Source organism: Hippopotamus amphibius, chromosome 17 (genome assembly GCF_030028045.1).
Source record: "Hippopotamus amphibius kiboko isolate mHipAmp2 chromosome 17, mHipAmp2.hap2, whole genome shotgun sequence".
NCBI lineage: Eukaryota > Metazoa > Chordata > Mammalia > Artiodactyla > Hippopotamidae > Hippopotamus > Hippopotamus amphibius.
In genome coordinates, this window is record NC_080202.1 from 62,592,176 (window position 1) to 62,611,024 (window position 18,849).

General features: G+C 54.2%; 1 protein-coding gene across 1 annotated transcript in view; it reads left to right on the forward strand.

The window, feature by feature from the left end:
* FAM20A (FAM20A golgi associated secretory pathway pseudokinase) overlaps positions 1–18,699 on the forward strand; it is a 50,258-nt gene extending 31,559 nt beyond the window's left edge. The window contains exons 2-11 of the mRNA XM_057716581.1: positions 2,702–2,886; positions 3,577–3,627; positions 4,987–5,065; positions 9,407–9,499; positions 10,366–10,481; positions 10,988–11,168; positions 12,061–12,170; positions 12,853–12,934; positions 13,357–13,416; positions 14,633–18,699. Coding sequence (XP_057572564.1) covers positions 2,702–2,886; positions 3,577–3,627; positions 4,987–5,065; positions 9,407–9,499; positions 10,366–10,481; positions 10,988–11,168; positions 12,061–12,170; positions 12,853–12,934; positions 13,357–13,416; positions 14,633–14,897 — 1,222 coding nt within the window. The 3' untranslated portion in view covers positions 14,898–18,699. The remainder of the gene's footprint in view (positions 1–2,701; positions 2,887–3,576; positions 3,628–4,986; positions 5,066–9,406; positions 9,500–10,365; positions 10,482–10,987; positions 11,169–12,060; positions 12,171–12,852; positions 12,935–13,356; positions 13,417–14,632) is intronic.
* The last annotated feature ends 150 nt before the right edge of the window (positions 18,700–18,849 follow it).

The following is an 18,849-nucleotide window of genomic DNA, read 5'->3' on the forward strand; positions in this document are numbered from 1 at the left end:
GTGGTACGTCCCCTTCACTGGAGCCACTCAAGTATAAAACAGGCAACTCCCCAATAGGAGTGTTGTAAGTGGAGTAAGAAGTTGGGTCCAGGGGTCTTTCAGATCCCTTCCAAGCCTGAGCTCGTTACCCAGCAGCCTTGGCTTCCTTTACAACTGCTTCTTTGGCCCAAGCCTTCCACTTGGACCTGCTCTGCCTGGTTTGCGTGTCCTTGTTCTCAGCCACGATGCTGAGTGCCACGGTCTGGAAGCCATCGTCACCGGATCTTTCTTTCCAGTTGGCTCTTTTCAGAATGAAGGCTTGAGTAACAGAAAACAGGAAGTGACAGATTGAAAAAGGGAGAAGGGGTCCTCCCAGGAAGACTCCTCAGATTGAGCCAGTAGAGCTACTTCTCTAGGAAGCATCGCGGGGTGAGAACCTGGAAGGAAGAGCAGTGGGGTGGGGCCCGAATCCAACAGGACTGGCGTCCTTACAAGAAAAGGAGGAGACATCAGGGACGTGCCCTCAAGAGAAGAGGCCGTGGCAGGAGACGGCAAGGTCTGCAAGCTGACGACAGAGGCCACGGGAAAAACCGAACCTGGCGACGCCTTGACCTTGGACTTGAGCCCCCAGACCTGTGAGAGAATAAATTCCTGTTGTCTGAGCTGTCAGCCCGTGATATTTCGTTTGTGCAGCCGGAGCTGACCGAGACAGTAAGTCAGGGATCTCCATTCATGCGCAACGTGGTCACGGTGCCTGAGACACGCAAAAGCTTTTACAACACTCGGAGGCCTGAACAAAGAGAATGGATTGGCTCAGAAAGGAAAAAAATAAGTTCGTTTGTATCATTTTCTTTTTAGATTCTGCATATAAGTGGTATTGTACTCCAATATATAATAAAAAGTTTAAAAGAAAGAAAAGAAAAAAAAACCCTCCAAAATCAAAATGAACTAATACAATTAAATGTCCACAGAACAAGCCAATGTCGACTCGATTATATTACTAGGTACTTTGTTCTTTGTTGTTGTTTGTTTATTTTTACTTTATTCTTAACTGATTGAAAAGGATAAAAGAAAACTCTCAAAAGGGATAGCAAAAATATACATATATATATTGACTTTGGGGTGGATTTTAATACGTTTGATATGATATAAGGTAAAGGTCTCCAAAAGTAGGGGTGCCCAGAGGCCAACACGACCCCGGAGCAGGTACTGAGAAGGCCAGGACCAAAAGCTACCAGACAGGCATCCTTCCACATCACTTTATAAAACTGCGCCTCTTCCTCGAGGCAGATGTCTTTCTTCCAAGACAGTGTTACCACTGGACTCTGTTCACACAGGGCGGGGTGAGTGCAGGAAAAAAACCAAACACCAGTCCCTCCTGAGGGGTTGGACTCTTAAAGGTAGTCTGAGATGACCAAGTGAAATTTTCTTGGAAAACTACTGTTTTATATTAAAAATGATTTTCATTTTCTTCCCCATGACATGTCTATTTTTTTAAAATATAAAAGTAATTTTTAAAACTATCTACCAGTGAGAACATTTGACACCCCAGGAATACCGGCTGTGTTTGTTTTGTTATTTACCCCATCACAGACCTCGGAGGTAGGGTGTCACGGTTTGAGAACTACGGATTATAGGGACACCCAAACCCCGCCTGTAATCCCACCTGGCCCTCACAGCCAGCTTTGCCTCGCCAGATGACATGTGCTAACTTGCCTTGCTTTCCGATCGGAAAGGCTTCATCTTTTCACCCAACCATCTATTTATGCATCCTTCCTCTCTAATCCTCAGATACACGTGTTCCTCGCCTGCCTCTCACAGTGTTCACGTTGTCCCCAATCCAGGAGCACACCCCATGTCTCCCCTTCAGTCCAAACACCACCCATGTGGACCCAGCTGAAGTCCACTTTCTCCCATCGGAGGCTTCCTCTGACCACTTCATCATACATTCATCTTTCCCTTCCCCAAAATGTGAAGACGCTTTAGTCTGAACACATGTCCAGCAGTTGATGTACAACCGCCTTATATTTTGCTCTGATGACGTCACAGACGCACCACTCGTCCCCCAGACGAGACTCTGAGCCCCCACGTGGCAGTGCATTGTTTCTCACTTTTTTTCTTTTAATCAGAAAAGTTTCCTGAGCAGGACACACAGTACGTGGCTAATCAATTCTTCTTTTCTTCCGGGACGTATTGATTAATCTGACTCGGCTTCCAGCTCTCCTTTACAATCCTGACCCTCCTTCTTTTCATTCTCACCAATTATCGTCTCTCTTCTACCTCCTGACCCCTGAGGTCAGGAACTATTGGGAAATAAAAAATACAGATTTTGACATGGGGAAGGGCAGGAAGAAGCCCAGGATCACCCCTGAGATCCCAGGTTACATGAGGCCCCCAATCTTACTCTTAACCATCCTCCCTTTCCCTTCACAGTGTTTGTCGTGGTCCGCGGTTGGGTATTTACGGGCGGGGGGGAGGGGCATCGTGTAACTGTTCGCCCATTTTTCTCACTAGCCTGTCAGCTCTCCGAGGGCAAGGAAGCCCTGTGGCTGCTCGGCCCTCACGGTATCCTGCCCCCACAGCATCAAGCCCCGTACCTGTGAGGTGCTTCCTACTCTTGCCGAATGGATGGGAGAACGGAGGGAGGGTCCAGACCCGGCACGCTGGCAGGTCTGCGCATCCTTGTTCCCCCAACTGAAGAAAACTCTTCCTGCTCTTTCAGACGACAGAAGATCTACAAAGAGCAGCTGAACCTCACTTCCGTGGACCCCCCACTGCAGCTCCGCCTGGAGGCCAGCTGGGTCCAGTTCCACCTGGGGATCAATCGCCATGGCCTGTACCCCCGGTCCAGCCCTGTGGTCAGCAAACTTCTCCACGACATGAGGCATTTTCCCACCGTCGGCGCTGGTGAGGGTCCCAGGACCAGGCGGGAGGGACTGACTTTCTCCCAGAGAGGCTGGGCAAACCATCTCAGGCCAGGCTCCAGGGTAAAAGAGTAAAGGGTTGATTCTCACACCCAACAGAATAAGGAGAAGAAAAACACAGACGTTAATCTTTTTCCCTTTGAAAGAGATCTTACAACCATGATCTCATCACAGCCCCATAAGGGAGGCCCAGGAGGTGTTCTGTGGCTTACAGAAAGGTGATGGCCACCATCGATCCCGCGATCCTTTTGAACCTGGCGACTCTCTCTTATACAGTGACCTCATGATGTAGACATTATCACGGCCATTTTACAGATGGGGAAACTGAGGCTCAGAGAGGCCCCCGGTGGTGGCCCGCTGCCTCAGGCCTCGAGCCCTACGCCAGGCTAAGGGACACACCGAGGAATTCGCAGACACCCAGCTAGCATCGCTTTCCCCACCCGGTGGTGCCGGCGTGTCCACTGAAGGGCTAGAGAGCGTGGGGCAGGATGCCGCGGGGTGGGAGGCTGCGGCCGCACACGGGGCTGGGGGACGTGCCCTACGGGACGGGCAAGGGCCGGGCCCCAGGCTGCCTCCCAGGTCCCCCTCTGGTGTCTGAACCAGAGTCGCGGGCTCTGCCAGGAGCACGGCCGGACGGGCGGGACGTTCTCACCGCCCTGCTCCTCCCCCGCAGACTACAGTCAGGACGAGAAAGCCTTGCTGGGAGCCTGCGACTGCACCCAGAGTGAGTGGCCTGGCCCCGCCCCGGCCCCGCCCCGGCCCCGCCCCCTCAGCGCGCGGAGCTGTGCACGCCAGGAGCCGGCAGCCGCGCGAAGGTCCCGCGGTCCCCTCCGTGGGGGTCCCGGCCCTCCGCCTCATCCCTGAGAACCCGCTTTTCTCCCCCCCCACCCGCGCAGAAGGGAAGGCGTGTGAGAGGGGCGCGTGGGTGGGACCCCGCTGGGCAGCGTGTGGTCCTGGGCCCGGCATCATGGCGCAGCCCGGGAGCTTGCTAGAAACGCAGAACCGCAGCCCCCACGCCGAGTGTCTGAGTGAGACTCTGGACTTGCACAACATCCTCAAGGGATGGGAGCACGTGATCAGAGTTGAGAAGCGACGGTGCCCGAGGGTGGGTCTCAACACATTAGTCACCTGGGGCGCTGTACAAAGGGCTGCGGCCTGGCCTCCACCGCAGGGGGTTTCACGTCGACTGCCGGGGGAGACCCAGGCATCAGCATTGTATATAAAAACTCTCCAGGTGACCCTCATGCAGCCAAGGTTGAGACCCCCGGGGATGAGTAGAATCAAAAAGGTAGGTCTGTGAGGTACCGCGCGGTCCCTGCCAGGGCGCTGTGACTTGGGTGCCGGTGTGCCGGACACTGAGGCCCCCGCCAGTCACCGCCGGCCGTGAGGAGCCTCCTGCAGCGACCTCGGCGCACTGAACACACGTCGAAACGCCCGTGTGTCGTGACTTGTTAAAGACACACGTGTGTAGGGCCGGGGCTCCCCTTTCCTTTAGTTTCGCCCCCGCGTCTGCCATTTGACGGAAGGCAGAGGTGATCATCCCCTCCCTCACGGGGCCGACAGCGGGGCCGGGGCAGGGCCAGGTGAGGGAGGTGCCCAGGACACGCGTCGGGGGCAGCGCCCGCTGTCAGGCGCGTGCAGGGGCGCCTCAGGTGCCACCAAGCCCCGTCCCAGCCCAGGTGTCCGGCCTTGACAGGAAGAGATTAATAGCCCGTCTAGTGCCGTGTAACGGGTGACGTAATCGGTCTCTAGGACGCGGCTGAAGCACAAAGAGGGAGAGGTCAGCTCTTCTTAGGAAAACATCCTTTGGGCTTTTCAGTGCGTGTCCCTCTGGGGAAACCTGCATGGTTTGCCCTTTCCCCGAAACAGCAGAAAAAGTCTCATCTTGGGTCCCTGGACACACGCTCCGTGGCCTGACCCGATGGACTTGACCCCGCAGGCCTTGAGGGCAGGTCCTCATCTTTAGGGTCTCAAGTAAGAAGAGCGAAGAGAAGACGTGGGCTGGGTTTATTGAATGAACAAAGGGTCACAGCCCCCAGCGTGGGCCCAGAAGCAGCGTTAACCTCCCCTTCTCCCCAAACAGTCGTGAAACCCAGTGGGGTCCACCTCAAACTGGTCCTGAGGTTCTCGGACTTCGGGAAGGCCATGTTCAAACCTATGAGGTAAGTGACTGCTTTCCTCGCCTCCAGGCACAGCTGCGGCAGCCCTGGGGGAGTTTTGACAAAAAAAAAAAAAAAAAAAGAATAAAAGTGGTCTAAGTTCTTTAAGCCAAGCATCTATAGGCTCTCTTTGGGGCCATGGCGCACGCCTGTGACTGTTTTGGCGATAGTAATTCAAAATAGTTAGAGCTGGGTCTTTGCTAGTTTCTCTGCTACACACTTGACCACATCGTGTCTTTGGGTCATCAGCCAGCTTCTGCGTCGGGGACGGTTACAGTGTCCACTTTACGGGTGAAGACCCTGAGGCGGGGAGAGGCCAGCTCGCCCCAGCCTCCCAGCTGCAAGCAGCGCAAGCAGGATTCAGCCCGGGCAGCCGGACTGCCGGACTCACACTCTGCCTCCGGAACCGGAACGGAGCCTCGCTTTTTTCCGGGGTTGGGACCCTCAGAAAGCTTACAGATATCTACATAATAATACTTGCGTTTTGTTTGTTTGTTTTTTACAAAAGATGATTATGGAAGATTATTGTTCTTAGACTTCAAGGGTGTAAGAGCATCACTGTGGCATGAATGTTTTTTTTTTAACTTTTTATCTTATATTGGAGGAGAGCCGATTAACAATGCTGTGATGGGCAGGTGCACAGCAAAGCGACCCAGCCGTACATACGCAGGTATCCATCCTTCCCCCGACTCCCTCCCGCCCAGGCTGCCACAGAACGCTGAGCAGAGTCCCCTGTGCGGTACAGCAGGTCCCTGTTGCTTCTCTGTTGTAAGTGTAGCAGTGTGTACGTGTCCATCCCAAACCCCCTGACTGTCCCTTACCCCTCCTTCCTGCCCCGGTGACTGTAAGTTCATTCTCTACGTCTGCTTTGTGAATAAGTTCACTTGTATCATTTCTTTTTAGATTCCGCATCTAAGGGATATCATACTATATTTCTCTTTTTACTTCACTCAGTATGACAATCTCTGGGTCCATCCAAGTTGCATAATACTTGTTTTGATTGAAAAACTAGACAGTGAAGAAAGGCTACACGGGAGCCCGTCACACTTGTCAATTAATTTCTGTCTTATCCGTAACAGCAGCAAATACACGCCTTTAAAATTTTGTGGTGTGTCTGTGTGGACGAAATATGTATTCAGTCCACAGACAGAGCTTCGTGTGCGTTTGGGTTCCTGGCCCCCAGAGGGTCTGCAGCAGAGCTTTGAGACTCCTGAATCAGGCATGGTCCCCTGGACATAACACGCCCAAGAGAAAATGGCTCAAGAGGGGTCCCGTTACCCAAGTCATGCTTTCTGCCGGAAGGCACCATCTCCCGGTGGAATCCCAGTCGGGTGACTTAGATTCCAAGCCTTCCATCAGTGGAGAGGCATACTGAAGGCCCAGTAGGTGGGTCTGATGGTACAAGGAGCACTGAATAGAACAAGCGCTTCACTCTGGCCCCTGCACTGCCCTAGCAAAAGCCCTTATTAAATACTAAGTACTTAGCATATTTAGGCATATAAAGTACTGAGGAGAGCTTTGTAACACATTGGCTTGCACGTTGGAATCACTTGGGAAGCCTTGAAAAACCCCGATGCCTGAATCCTACCCTCAAGGAGTCCAATGGGATTGGTCTGGGGGCTCCCTGTGATCCCAAGGCCAGGACAGCCTTGAAAACCACTGCCACCTCAGGAGAGCCTCCATTCTTTCATGTGAAAATCCAAAAACCTAGTTATTTGGTCAATTTAAATGCTGATATATAAAGATGTACATGAAATGAGGGAATGACTGCCTATAATTTACCGATGAAAAAGGTCTTATCCTATAAAACAATACAGAGACTTGGAAATATTGCTTTTCCCCCCAGCTGCACGTCATGCATCCAGGATTTTTGACAGTGGTCCCCAGGATCTCTGGAGTCACGTTTGGGGTCAATGTTAAATCCATGTTAAATTCTGCCCCTGTCACCAGCACCAGCCTGTTTTAACCCGTTCAGGCAGGTAATAAAACCAGCATCTCAGCTGAATGAATCTGTCCCAAACAAAGTAAAGAAACTGGGACTTGAGTGTGGAGAGACCCCGTTTTCTGAGGGACAGCTGGGGAGGAGGTCTCATCTTATATTCAGGCATATAAAGTGCTAAAAAGAAATTATGTTTCTTTTAAAAGAGAGCGACAGCTTTGAGCACACAGGGCAGTCAGCCCAGGTCCCGGGGCCAGGCGCGAGATTCTCGGGCGCCTGAACTCAGAGCTGAACTGTTCAACTCAGCTGAGCACAGAGCCACCGTCGTGTCTGGGCCGTTAGAGAGTTTTATATCATCATTCAGGTTAGCCACGCACGGTGAACGTATGGTGCTGAGCCCCACTTAAAGAGAGGAAGCAGAAGGAACACTCATGTAGAAACACCAGACATTAAAGAGAAACATCGAGATAATAATAAATCTGCAAATTCACCACGTATCGCCAGAACTGCATTTTCTGAGCAAAATTCGTACATGGCATGTGAAGATATCTGCAGTTTTTAAACACTGGAAGCTGATAGAAAGTGGACGAGCGCCATTTGGGGGAGGACAAACTACTCACACTTGCAGTGTTTTATGTGCGAGAAAGCACTGGAAGCAACAGCCTGAAACCTCTTCTCTGCCTTGTCAGTTACAAACAAAACCCAGAAAGTGCTCAAAGGAACAAGCTGTTTTCCTGAGTTTAAAGCAGAAGCTTCCGACGTTCGTTCACAAAACCCGTTTGATCTGTGCTTATGGAACAGTACAGAGTCTAATCTGCAGTTTATAAAATTTAGCCCCAAGCCAGAGTGTCATTTTAAAATGTATTCCTTGAAAAAGCATGCCTTTTTTTCTGTAAGTAATGTAAACAGCATTTGCCCTTCTTTAAAAAAAGGAAGGAGTAATTTATCTTTGGGTAATATAAATTATGACCACAATGATTGTTTTTAATGTAATAAAATACAACACATACAATGAGAAATACATCTGTGCTTCTCATGCTTTGGGAAGTACTGGCATAAAGGAAAAATGACTTTAAAATTTAAAAATCATGTCTAAATATGCCATACAAAAATGAAGAAATGGTGGTTTAAAAAATTCTGAAGGGCATCTGAGAGCTTGTGTATTTTTTTTTTTTTTTTTTGGCTGCTCCACAGATCTTGCAGGATCTTAGTTCCCCAACCAGGGTTGGAACCCGCGGGTCACAACAGTGACAGTGCTGAGTCCTAACTGCTGGACCGCCAGGGAAGTCCCCGATTGTGTACTCTTACATGCAAAATCCAGGAATTAAAACAAGCGTAGGACCCACGGACGGTCCTTGCTGGCCTGGACACTCAGCAGTGATACGAACAGCCCCGGGCCAGGCCTGGGCATGGAGGCCTGTGCTCTAAATGTGGCTGCACCTTTTAAAGGCGAGTCCCCGGGGGACTTCCCTGGCGGTCCCGTGGCTGAGGGTCTGCCTTCCAGTGCAGGGAGCTAAGAGTCCACATGCTGCATGTGCTGCAACTACTGAGCCCACGTGCCACAACTAGAGAGAAGCCTGCCTGCCCCTCAACTAAGACCCAGAGCAGCCAAAAAAAACAGAGTCCCCACTCCAGGCAGCCCCTCGCCGTGGTTTCCAGGCCTGGCTGGTGTTGGGGGCAAAGCGCACATTGCTGTTTCTGCTGTGGGCGCTCTGCCCCTGCAGCTCCGCGACATTACATTCATTCCCGTTCACGTCGCTTTTGCAGCCGTCGTGCAGGCAGGATGCTGCTTTCCAGCAGAGAGTTTTCCGTGTCTATAAATAAGTACCCTCTACATTAGCCTCCCTTAAATCTCTGGCAGGACCCGCTCTCGTGACCCACCTGAGGTGCCTCTGAGCGGACGGTCGATTCCCAGACCCAGAACTTCTCTGCTCTTCAGTGCGTCTTTCAGCACTTTTCCTTTTATAAAGTTCTGTCTCATACCCTACCTCTCTTATCCTTGGCATCTGGCTTGGGTCTACACTGCCTCTGGTCTGTTGGCCAGTGCCCTGTCTCCTGCGTGTCTGCAGGAGAATGGGTTTCTTCCCTCTCAACTGCTGGGTTTTTCTGAGAATCAGCCGCTGTCACCAAAGCTGCTTGAGTGGGAGGCTTGGCATCGGGGGGCAAGGGGGGAGTGTGTGCCTACAGGATGGTCAGCGTCTTGCAAGAAGCCGGCCCCTCCTACCTGCAGGTCTTCCCCAAGCCAAGGGGGCCATGGGCCGTGCCTGATGTGCCGTCCGTCACCTGTGCCAACATTAAAAGCACAAAAGTGCATCTTCCTTTCTGCCTGGTCATGTGCATCAGCTCTCTTCTCAGGCTCCCAGCTGAGGTCTGAGTCCCGGGCGTGACTCCTCCCTTCCTTCCAGACAGCAGCGAGATGAAGAGACGCCCGAGGACTTCTTCTATTTCATCGACTTCCAGAGACACAACGCTGAGATTGCGGCTTTCCACCTGGACAGGTGGGTCTGGCCCCACGGAGGCAGCAGTGACTGCAGAGGGCGCCCCGGGCAGACCCTGCATCCCTGCCTCCCTCCTCCCTCCCTCCCTCCTGGCTCTTGGTCTTCAGCTCGGTGATGCCTTCAAACCCAACACGACCATCCAATCCCGTGGACTGAAAATCACAAGGCCTTTTCCTGTAGAAAACTAACCCTGCTGGCTGCCCAAACTGCACCTGAACCTGACGTTGCACTTTGGCTCTAGTTTCCTGACCTGAAAGTGGGGAGAATGTGCCCGCTGCCGTTCCCCCGTAGAATCTCAAGGTTACAATGTTACAAGATGAAAGCACCTTCCTAAACTTCCAAACTCCCCGTCTGCCGGTCACTGCTGGTCGAGGTGTGCTCTGGGGACCAGCAGCCTGGCCACCCGCCGGAGCTTTGCAGAAATGCAGACTCTCAGCCTCACCCTGCACTCACTGACTCAGAGCTGCACCTGAACTAGATCGCGGGCGACTTCTGTGGTCACTGGAGCATGAGACGCTCTGAGCTAGGACACAGCTCGGAGGGTGGAAGGTTTGCCCAGGAGGCCTGATGGGATAAGGATTCCTTCCCCACCCCTTCTCCCAGCCCCTTAGACGGGCACGGTCGGCTCAGCACTGCGGAGACCCCTGCCCTCAGCTCGGTGTGGTCGGGAAGGCCAGTCCATTTCTTTTTTTTTTTATTTCCTGGCTGTGCCGCTTGGCTTGCGGGTGGGATGTTAGTTCCCCACCAGGGATCCAACCCGTGCCCCCTGCAGTGGAAGCTCAGAGTCCTAACCACTGGACCCAGCAGGTCCATTTCTAACAAGCAAGGCATCCCCCCAGGTCTGAACTGGGCTCCCTCTCTTTCAGGATTCTGGATTTCCGACGGGTACCACCGACCGTGGGGAGGCTGGTCAATGTCACCAAGGAAATCCTAGAGGTCACCAAGAATGAGATCCTGCAGAGTGTCTTCTTCGTCTCTCCAGGTAGGCTTCTGGCCGGAGCAACACTCTGGGTCTAAGAGCATGGTCGGCCAGCATGGTCTGACCTCCTGCCGGCGGCCCCTCCATTCTTGGGTGGCTACGTGCTGCCAACAGACACTCCCAGCCTGGGCCCCCGGGGCATCACATGAGGTGACCTGGGGATGGGAGGCGGCTGGACACGAGATGCTCACCACCCTGTGCCCTGAACTCTGATGCCGGCCGCCCCCGCATCAGATGTCAGCCACCCGAAGACGGTGCTAATCGTATGGCCGTGATGCAGCGAGGCTGGTCCCACCCTGTCTCTACTCTGAGACGTTTGATAGCTGGAACCCGGGATGCGTGGCTGAAGAGCATCCACGAGCCCCTGCATCTGGAAAAGGCGCTGTTTTCGTCTTCCCCAGCCTTTTCCCAAGCCGCGAGTTCAGGGTTTCCCTTCCCTTCTCGTGGATCTCGCGGGGCGGGAGGGTGAAGTGCGTCCTCCTCTTACTGCTCTCCTTCCCGGCCTCCAGCAAGCAACGTGTGCTTCTTCGCCAAGTGTCCGTACATGTGCAAGACGGAGTACGCCGTGTGCGGCAACCCGCACCTGCTGGAGGGCTCCCTGTCCGCGTTCCTGCCGTCCCTCAACCTGGCCCCCCGGCTGTCCGTGGCCAACCCCTGGATGCGCTCCTACTCGCTGGCGGGGAGAGAGGAGTGAGTTGGTCCCTGGACCAAGGCCTTGGGAGCCCTGATGCTGCCACAGTCCCCTCTGTGGGCGCTGGTGGCAGCTCTGTCCCTTTAGCTCACATGTTCAGTTATGAAGAGCCCACTGCACACCCGCACGAGATGCTGGCACATACGGGAAGGACAGGCCCGGGTGCCCCTTCAAGAAGCTCCGCGGTCCAGCGGGGCGGCGACAGTAGCCAGGTTGTGAGGACGCAGGGCACACCTGCTTCCCGCAGAGGCACCCCCGGGGCCAGGCTCGCTGCGTGCACCCCGAGAAGCCGGGACCTTGGGGCTGTTCCCCGGGGCCAGGCACGCTCCTGGTGACAGAGCAGGTCCTCGGTTACTACTGACGCTGAGTGAACGGGCTCGTGGATCCAGACCCCCCACCGTGATGGGAAGAGCAGTAACCAGGCCAGAACTTCTGGGGGCCATGACAGCGCCGTAGGGACGCGTGAAGGCTGAGGGAGAGCCCCCCAGACGCAAAGGGACCTGGGGGCATTGTGGGCGGAGGGGCCCGTGTGACAGAGAAATGGCAGAGGATGGCTGGCAGGGGGGCTGCGGAGGGCTCGGGAGACGGGAGGGCCACCCACGAGGCTGGGGGGGGAGCTGCAGAGGGAGCAGGGGACCCCCCGGCACACGGTCAGTGCAGCGCCCAGCCGGGCGGGTGCTCGGGTAACCGCGGTGAAGGGGTCCGGAAGTGCCTCACCCAGCGCGTCTGCCCCTCGGGGGTCCTTGCCCGGGTCCTCCTGGGGGTGCCCGGCCGCCCCCTGCAGCTCAGGAGCCGTCCCCAGCCTGGCAGGGCCGGGGAGGCAGGGCTACGGGGGAGGGGCCGCCACCGCATCTTCGGGGCTCTCCCAGCCCAGGCCCTGGTCCCCCACAGGTGGGAGGTGAACCCCCTTTACTGCGACGCGGTGAAGCAGGTGTACCCGCACAACAGCAGCAGCCGTCTCCTCGATATCATCGACGTGGCCGTCTTCGACTTCCTGACAGGTGGGCGCGGCCCTCGGGGCGCCCGGCACGTGGGCTCCGCGGTCGGCCAGGGGCCTCTGTGACCCAGGCTGCCAGGGCTGAGTAAGCTCGCGGCACCCACAGGCGCGCAGCGGCAGGGGCCCCGGGGACGGACGGGAAGAGGCTCCCCTCTGTGGAGGGCCGTCCCTGCGAGGGCTGGCACGCAGGCCCCGTGGGTCAGGAGGTACCCGGCCCCATCACCGAGGGAGGGGATGGGAGCGGGCGCACAGGGAGCGTCGCGCTGGGAGGGCCCAGGGAAAGGACGAGCCAGCCCGCCTCCGAGTCCCTCGGGGGCCGGGGAAGGTTGGGGCCAAAGGCAGGGGTGAAGGCCGCTGCTGCCCTCGGGAGGCTGATCCGTGTGCTTCTGGAACCTGGGAACCGGGCCTCAGCGGGGGCACGGGGGTGAGGAAGGCCACGCATCTGGCCGGGGGCTGGGGCGGGTGGGAGCAGCCTTGGACCTGACGGCAGCTCACACCAGGGTTGGCCTGCCTAGCTGGCTCCCTCCTCCCTCTGCGGTTTCACCGATGACCCCGGGGGGATGACGGCTCGCGGCCCCCGAGCTCAGACCCCTGCCTCTGAGCAGCCCACAGGCCTCTGTGCCCCGAGAGGACTCAGAGGCAGGAGCCTGTGTCCACAGGGCCCCAGTGCCTCCCCTTCTCCACAGGAAACATGGACCGGCACCACTATGAGCTGTTCACCAAGTTCGGGGATGACGGGTTCCTGATTCACCTGGACAACGCCAGGGGGTGAGTGTCGCCACGGCCCCTCCCTCCACGGTCACGTTCTCGCCTCCCGGCCCTCCTGGCTCCATTTCCTTTCTTCTTGGCCTTCGCTAAGTACTACCTGGTTCTCCTCCAGCCTAAGAGCACTAGGGAAACAGGTCCACGTTTTCTGTAACTTTCACTCTACGTCACTCCTGGGGACAGAGTGCATGACTCATCCTCAGTGTTCAGCCTTGGCCCTCTGTGGTTGCTGGATAATGAGTGAGTGGATGCTTGGTTTTGCCATCTTTGGACAGAGGCTCTTGCGACCTGACGGAGAAGGGCTGCAGAGGCAGTGGCATTTTACCCCAAGCTGTGATTCAAAACAGGCAGGGGGAGAGAAGGGAGAAAACGCTGAGGCGGGAGATGGTTCTGCCCCCTGTGAAAGCCTGTTCTCCTCCCCTCAGGTTTGGACGGCACTCGCACGACGAAATCTCCATCCTCGCGCCGCTCTCCCAGTGCTGTCGGTGAGCCTTCTGTTCAGGGACGGGTCACAAGTGTGACACTTTGTCCTGCTTGCCACCAAGGTCTTCATCAGTTTTCACTGGTCTAGGACGTGGGCGGGTAGAATGACAGGACCGACCTCATTTCTCATCCCACAGAACTGTCCCCAGCACCTTTCGCATCTCACACTTGCATCTCTCAGCAGGGGATGCCTTAGGATCTGATCTTTTAAAACCTCTCAGTCGCCAGCTTTAATCTTTCACCCACTCAGAGAGTCACTTTCACAGAGCCTGACAGCCTCTGAGAGGACTAAGCAGACCTCTGCTGTGCCTGCGCTCACGTAAGCTCGTAAATATTACCGCTCGATCACCATCTAAGCAAAACCCTGACTGAAGTCCCATAAACTCATGTCAGATTAAACGAAGCATCAGACCTCTGGCCTGGCCAACAGTTCTCCGGAGAATCTCTAACCTGCTTCCACACCTCTTGGTGTTTCAGCCGAGCTGGTCACGGTTATTCACCTGCTCAGCCACAGGGTCTGGAGCTAATTAGAAATATGATTTGCACACAGCAAAACCGTCTCCATTTCCAGCTGGAAAACTCAGAGCAGGGCCTGAACTTTCTTTCACCACTTCTTGGGGTAACTGACACGTGCTGCGTAGGAAAGGCAGGGGTTGTGTATGACAAAGGTTGGACACTTAAACTGCTTGCACATCCGAGTCCAAGTCACAGTCCCACATAAAAAGAAATCAAAATCCTACAGGCAAGGTTGGCCCTACCCATTTCCATCCCTGATTTTAGAACCTGACACAGAGAAATTAGAATTACAAAGTTGAGCAGAAACAACTTGGGGCCCAACAGTACCTACAGCCTCTGAGACGACAAACACCTTCATCATTTCACCTACTGGAAACGTCTCTCGTTAGCTTTGAATTTCCTTGAGAAGTCATCACACGGCACTCCTGTCTGGACTCCCCGAGGAGCAGCAGGCATGTGTGGCATCACAGTTGTTAGGGCACAGATGCTCGGCAGGACTGGGCAAAGCACTGCAAAGTACCAGCTGTCACCCTTCCTCCAGGCCCTTCTTACCTGGTGTTCATTAAAACGTGCCCAAGAAGACACTGGGGGCGAAGGCTCTCTGAACATCAGCCCCCACCGCTGTGGGCGGGAAGGAAGGAAGTTCGGGAAGTTTCTTTCTTTACCTTTACTTACTTGGTTCCTACGACTCTGTCCTTGCAGAATAAAAAGGAAAACGCTCTTGCACCTGCAGCTGCTGGCCCAAGCCGACTATAGACTCAGCGACGTGATGCGGGAGTCGCTGCTGGAAGACCCGCTCACGCCCGTGCTGACGGAGCCACACCTCCTGGCCCTGGATCGGAGACTCCAGACCGTCCTCAGGACCGTGCAGGGCTGCATAGAGGCCCACGGAGAGCACAGCGTCGTCGCCAGTGGCCCTGAAGGACCGCCGGCCCCAGACCCCGGCCGGGGTGATGAGACCAGCTAGGGCTGGACGAGTCCAACCTCAGAAACGACACCTGGAGCCCGCGGGGGGCTCCGGGGCATGGACCACCACGTCCTCCATGGGTGTGGCCGGGCCCACCCCAGCAGGGGTCCTGGGTCAGGAGACTGGGAAGCAGGCAGGGCACTGGGAGGACTCCAAAAGAGCAAAAAAGTGGGACCCACTGAACTTCCCTCCTTGGAGCACTGCCCTGGCTCCCCGGAAGCTCTGCTTCATCAAAGCCACAGACCACGCGCTGAGCCCCCTGGGAAACCCAGATCCGGGACCGGCCCACAAGCCTGGCTCCCAGGAGAAAGCATTAACTGTAGCCAATAACAGACATGAGATGGACACCCCCATATTTTCACTACGGCTACAGGGACAGGTCCCCATCCAGACAGGACATCTGGCATCTCACAAGCACACACACAAACACCCCTAGACATGGTAACCCTCCAACTGGTTCAAAGTAGACCACACACCTTCTATTCATATTCCAATCACCGCGGCCCAGTCTGAACATAATCCCTGCTGACTGGTCCTAAAGTAATTTCTCAGAAGTGTTCCTTCAAGAGGTAAAAATAACACAGGGATTTGCTCAGAGTATCAGAAAAGGGATGTTTCAATCTGAAGAGTAAACATCAACTGAAGTATCATAAAGGTGGTCAAAACTAGCGTCCAGTAACAATAGGAGGCAAAGCAAGGGCGGTCCTGAAGGTGGGACAGCGGAAGAATGGGTCCAACAGGTACCCCAGCCTCGACTAACACAGGAGAACAGCCAGGGCCGGCCACAGCCCTCCAGCCACAGTCGTCCTCCCCATAAGGCCCGCCCCCAGAGGAGCAGGGCTGCCTGAAGAAGTCTGACCCCCTGGGTGCCCCGCCCCGCCACCATCACTCAGAAAGGACTGAGCCAAGTTTACTTTCCAAGCCTCCCTCAAAAGTGGGTTATCTCAGGGGTTTCCCTTCTCTTCAGCCTTCTCCCTGCTGAGCTGCTCCTGTCTGAACAGGAGGCTTTGTTCCCTGTCCCACAGTCCATGAAAACACACAGGACAGGCGCCTATTCATATGAATCCATCAGCAAGTAAAGACAGCGGATTTCATCAGATCAGCTTTTCTGGTAAAGGCCAGGGGCACAAATACTGGTACGAGCTGGGTGGGAAGAAGCTGCCACTAAAGTGGGTATCGGGTCAAGACGTCCCTAGACGTCATCCTCCTGCCACGTGCCCAGGGACAGCCCAATGGGACAAACTACAGAGGTGCTTCGGGCCCTGCCAGGCTCCCCCGTTACTGGTATCCTGCCCTGAACCTATGTCCCCATGATACTAAGATCACTGCCACTCACAGAGCTCCGGCTACCTGTGCGAGGATCAACACACAGGCTTCCCACCCTCCCCGACAGACAGGCAGAGCCCCTGACCTCCAGTGTACCTCCAAGAAAACTAAGGCTCGGGAAGGTTAACGAAAATCACACTACGTAATGATTCAAAACAATCCCAAAGCGTTCTTTCCACGTTAACACAAAAACTCAACAGTGTCTCACCCAATGTATGAAGTTGTATTTGTTGGCTTTAAAACAGAAGTCAGTCTTTAATACAGGAAACCCCTGTTACTGAGCCTTGTGTTACTGAGGGGTTTCCACCACGGCTCAGGGCCTCCCACGTCACAAACGGTTTCTTCTACTTCGAGCCAACGTTTCCTTTCGGAGGGGGACCCAGGTAATTACACACGGAGGAACGAGAGAAACACATTCAGGCAACGTATGAAAGTGGCCTGAGATTCCAAACCGCAGCCTCGGGAAGGGCAGCCCAGTGCCACCCCGACCCAGCTCTGCTGTGACGATGGACTAGTTCTCAGACGGCGTGTAATAAAAACACAGCCGTACTGCACAGACTGAGTGACAGAACTGAGTGCCTAGGTATCTCATGATCAATCCTGAACACTCCATTATTTTTTCACTAATACCAAATTTAAGATTCTACCATTTGTCAAAAATACCAGAAAACAAAAGACCCCAGTCTTAGAACTGTCAAGCTCTTCCAATGTATTCATTTTGGACCACTGTTCAACTTTCCACGACATAAAAACTCTCCTGTCTCTATGTAGAAACTTTTCATGTTTTCCTGTCAGTGCTACTGACAGCAAACTAAAAAAATGAAAGGGAGCAGACAGACCATGAGCTGCTGGAGGCACTCAGCCTCCCCTGAAGTCGGGAGGACACTATGGTTGGAAGACTGTAAAAAGCGTAACTGACTCTCTTTACTTGTGGGAGCTTCATGGTTGATAAGTCTCCACGGACACCACCACTTGCCCCTAGGGGAAATACAGGGCTGTAGGTTCCTGCCAGCCTCCGGTTACATTTTTGTCAGCCAGCCAACAGATGACCTTGTTTTCTGTGTTAGGGTGTGTGGAAGACACTTTAAGTTAATACTGTTGCTGCTTCATGAACACTGAACTTGAGGCCAGCAGCACTGCAACTTGCGCCTGAGAGAAGCCAGTTAGCACACACCCTCTCTAAGACACATCACAGCCTTCTGGCCCTCGGGAACCCTAGCCAGGCCTCCAGCACTCCGCTAGGGGCCATTTCAAACCGCAAAATCACCAACAGAAAGTACAAAAATGCAAAAAAGTAGCACTAAATAGACCAACACAAAGGGCATCTGCTCTCAGCTGAAACGAGAAGGCAGCGCGTGCCCTGGTCTGCCCTCGGCCAGGCACCCGCGGGTTGGAGACGCAGGGTCCTGTCCACTCGGCGCCCGTCTGGGAGTGCCTGTGACGGTGCTGTGAGTCGTGACCTGGGATCACAGACAGACTTCAGCAAGGAGGCAGATCTGCAGAATGCGCACACAGCATCCGTGAACACGGAGGACCAGCCGTGAGTGACTCTGAAGCCCTCCATCTAGTGGCGACTGGGAAACCACAGGCGACCCCAGCTGACTCGCAGAGCTTTCAGAGTGAAAAACTGCTCATTCCCAGTTCCAGTTTTAAAACGGCACAGCTCTGAACTTCTGTTGGTCCACAAACTGTAACTTTTTATGTGCACAGTAACACGGATTTCTAGGTGGAATCCCACAGGGTAAGAAGGGGGAGATTTGACCACCCTCCCTTTTGTGTTCTCCTCCCCCCAGTCTTTACTGATGGCTGCTTCGGGGCCACCTTAGACGGTGATCTACACACTGCTTCTCGGTGTTGTTTCAGCCCGTCTGGAAATGCACTGCCAGGGCCTAGCAAACACACAAAAAGGGCTCAGCTGCTAATCTATAGCTGGAGAGAAAGCGGCACTAAGAAAACTAACATCGTACGACTTCAGTTTTACAATGTCAATGCTTAAGTCATTGAAAAACAAAAAGGGATTTCATAGGAGCCAGTGTTTTAGCGGGAAATTAAACGACAACCAGTACAGTCACCCCAGGAAAATCTTCAATCGTATTCTGCTGCGACTAAGAAGATCCCGCGTCCAGCGGGCTGAGGGAGGCCTGCCCAGTCTGGACAAAGTGCGTGGGTTCCGGAGCAGCACAGCTTCCTGTTCTGGGCAACATGACACTCTCCAGCTGCAATGGACAGAAAGAAACCAACTCCAGGAACTAACACTCAGTTTAATCATCCCACGCCTCAGAAATCTGAGGCATAAATATTAGAAATGACTTCTGTGCTTGCAAAGTATACAAGCACACCTAAATATATGAATGACTACCAATTTAAACCAAAGAGTGAGCTGACCTAGAAATGGTACTTCCCCATTAAGTCTGGGAAAGTTCCAAGGCCAGAGAACCAGTCTACCCTCAATAAAAAGGAAATCTTTGACTTCTGATTTAATCTTTTCCTTCCGTTTCTCAGTAAACAGATCTGTTACACCTCAATTACCCTTAAAGTAAGGTTTTTAGATCCATTCTTTGGCAAACTGAATTAGAAAACACTGAAAACAAACACACGATTCTTTCAAAACACCGATCCCCTAATT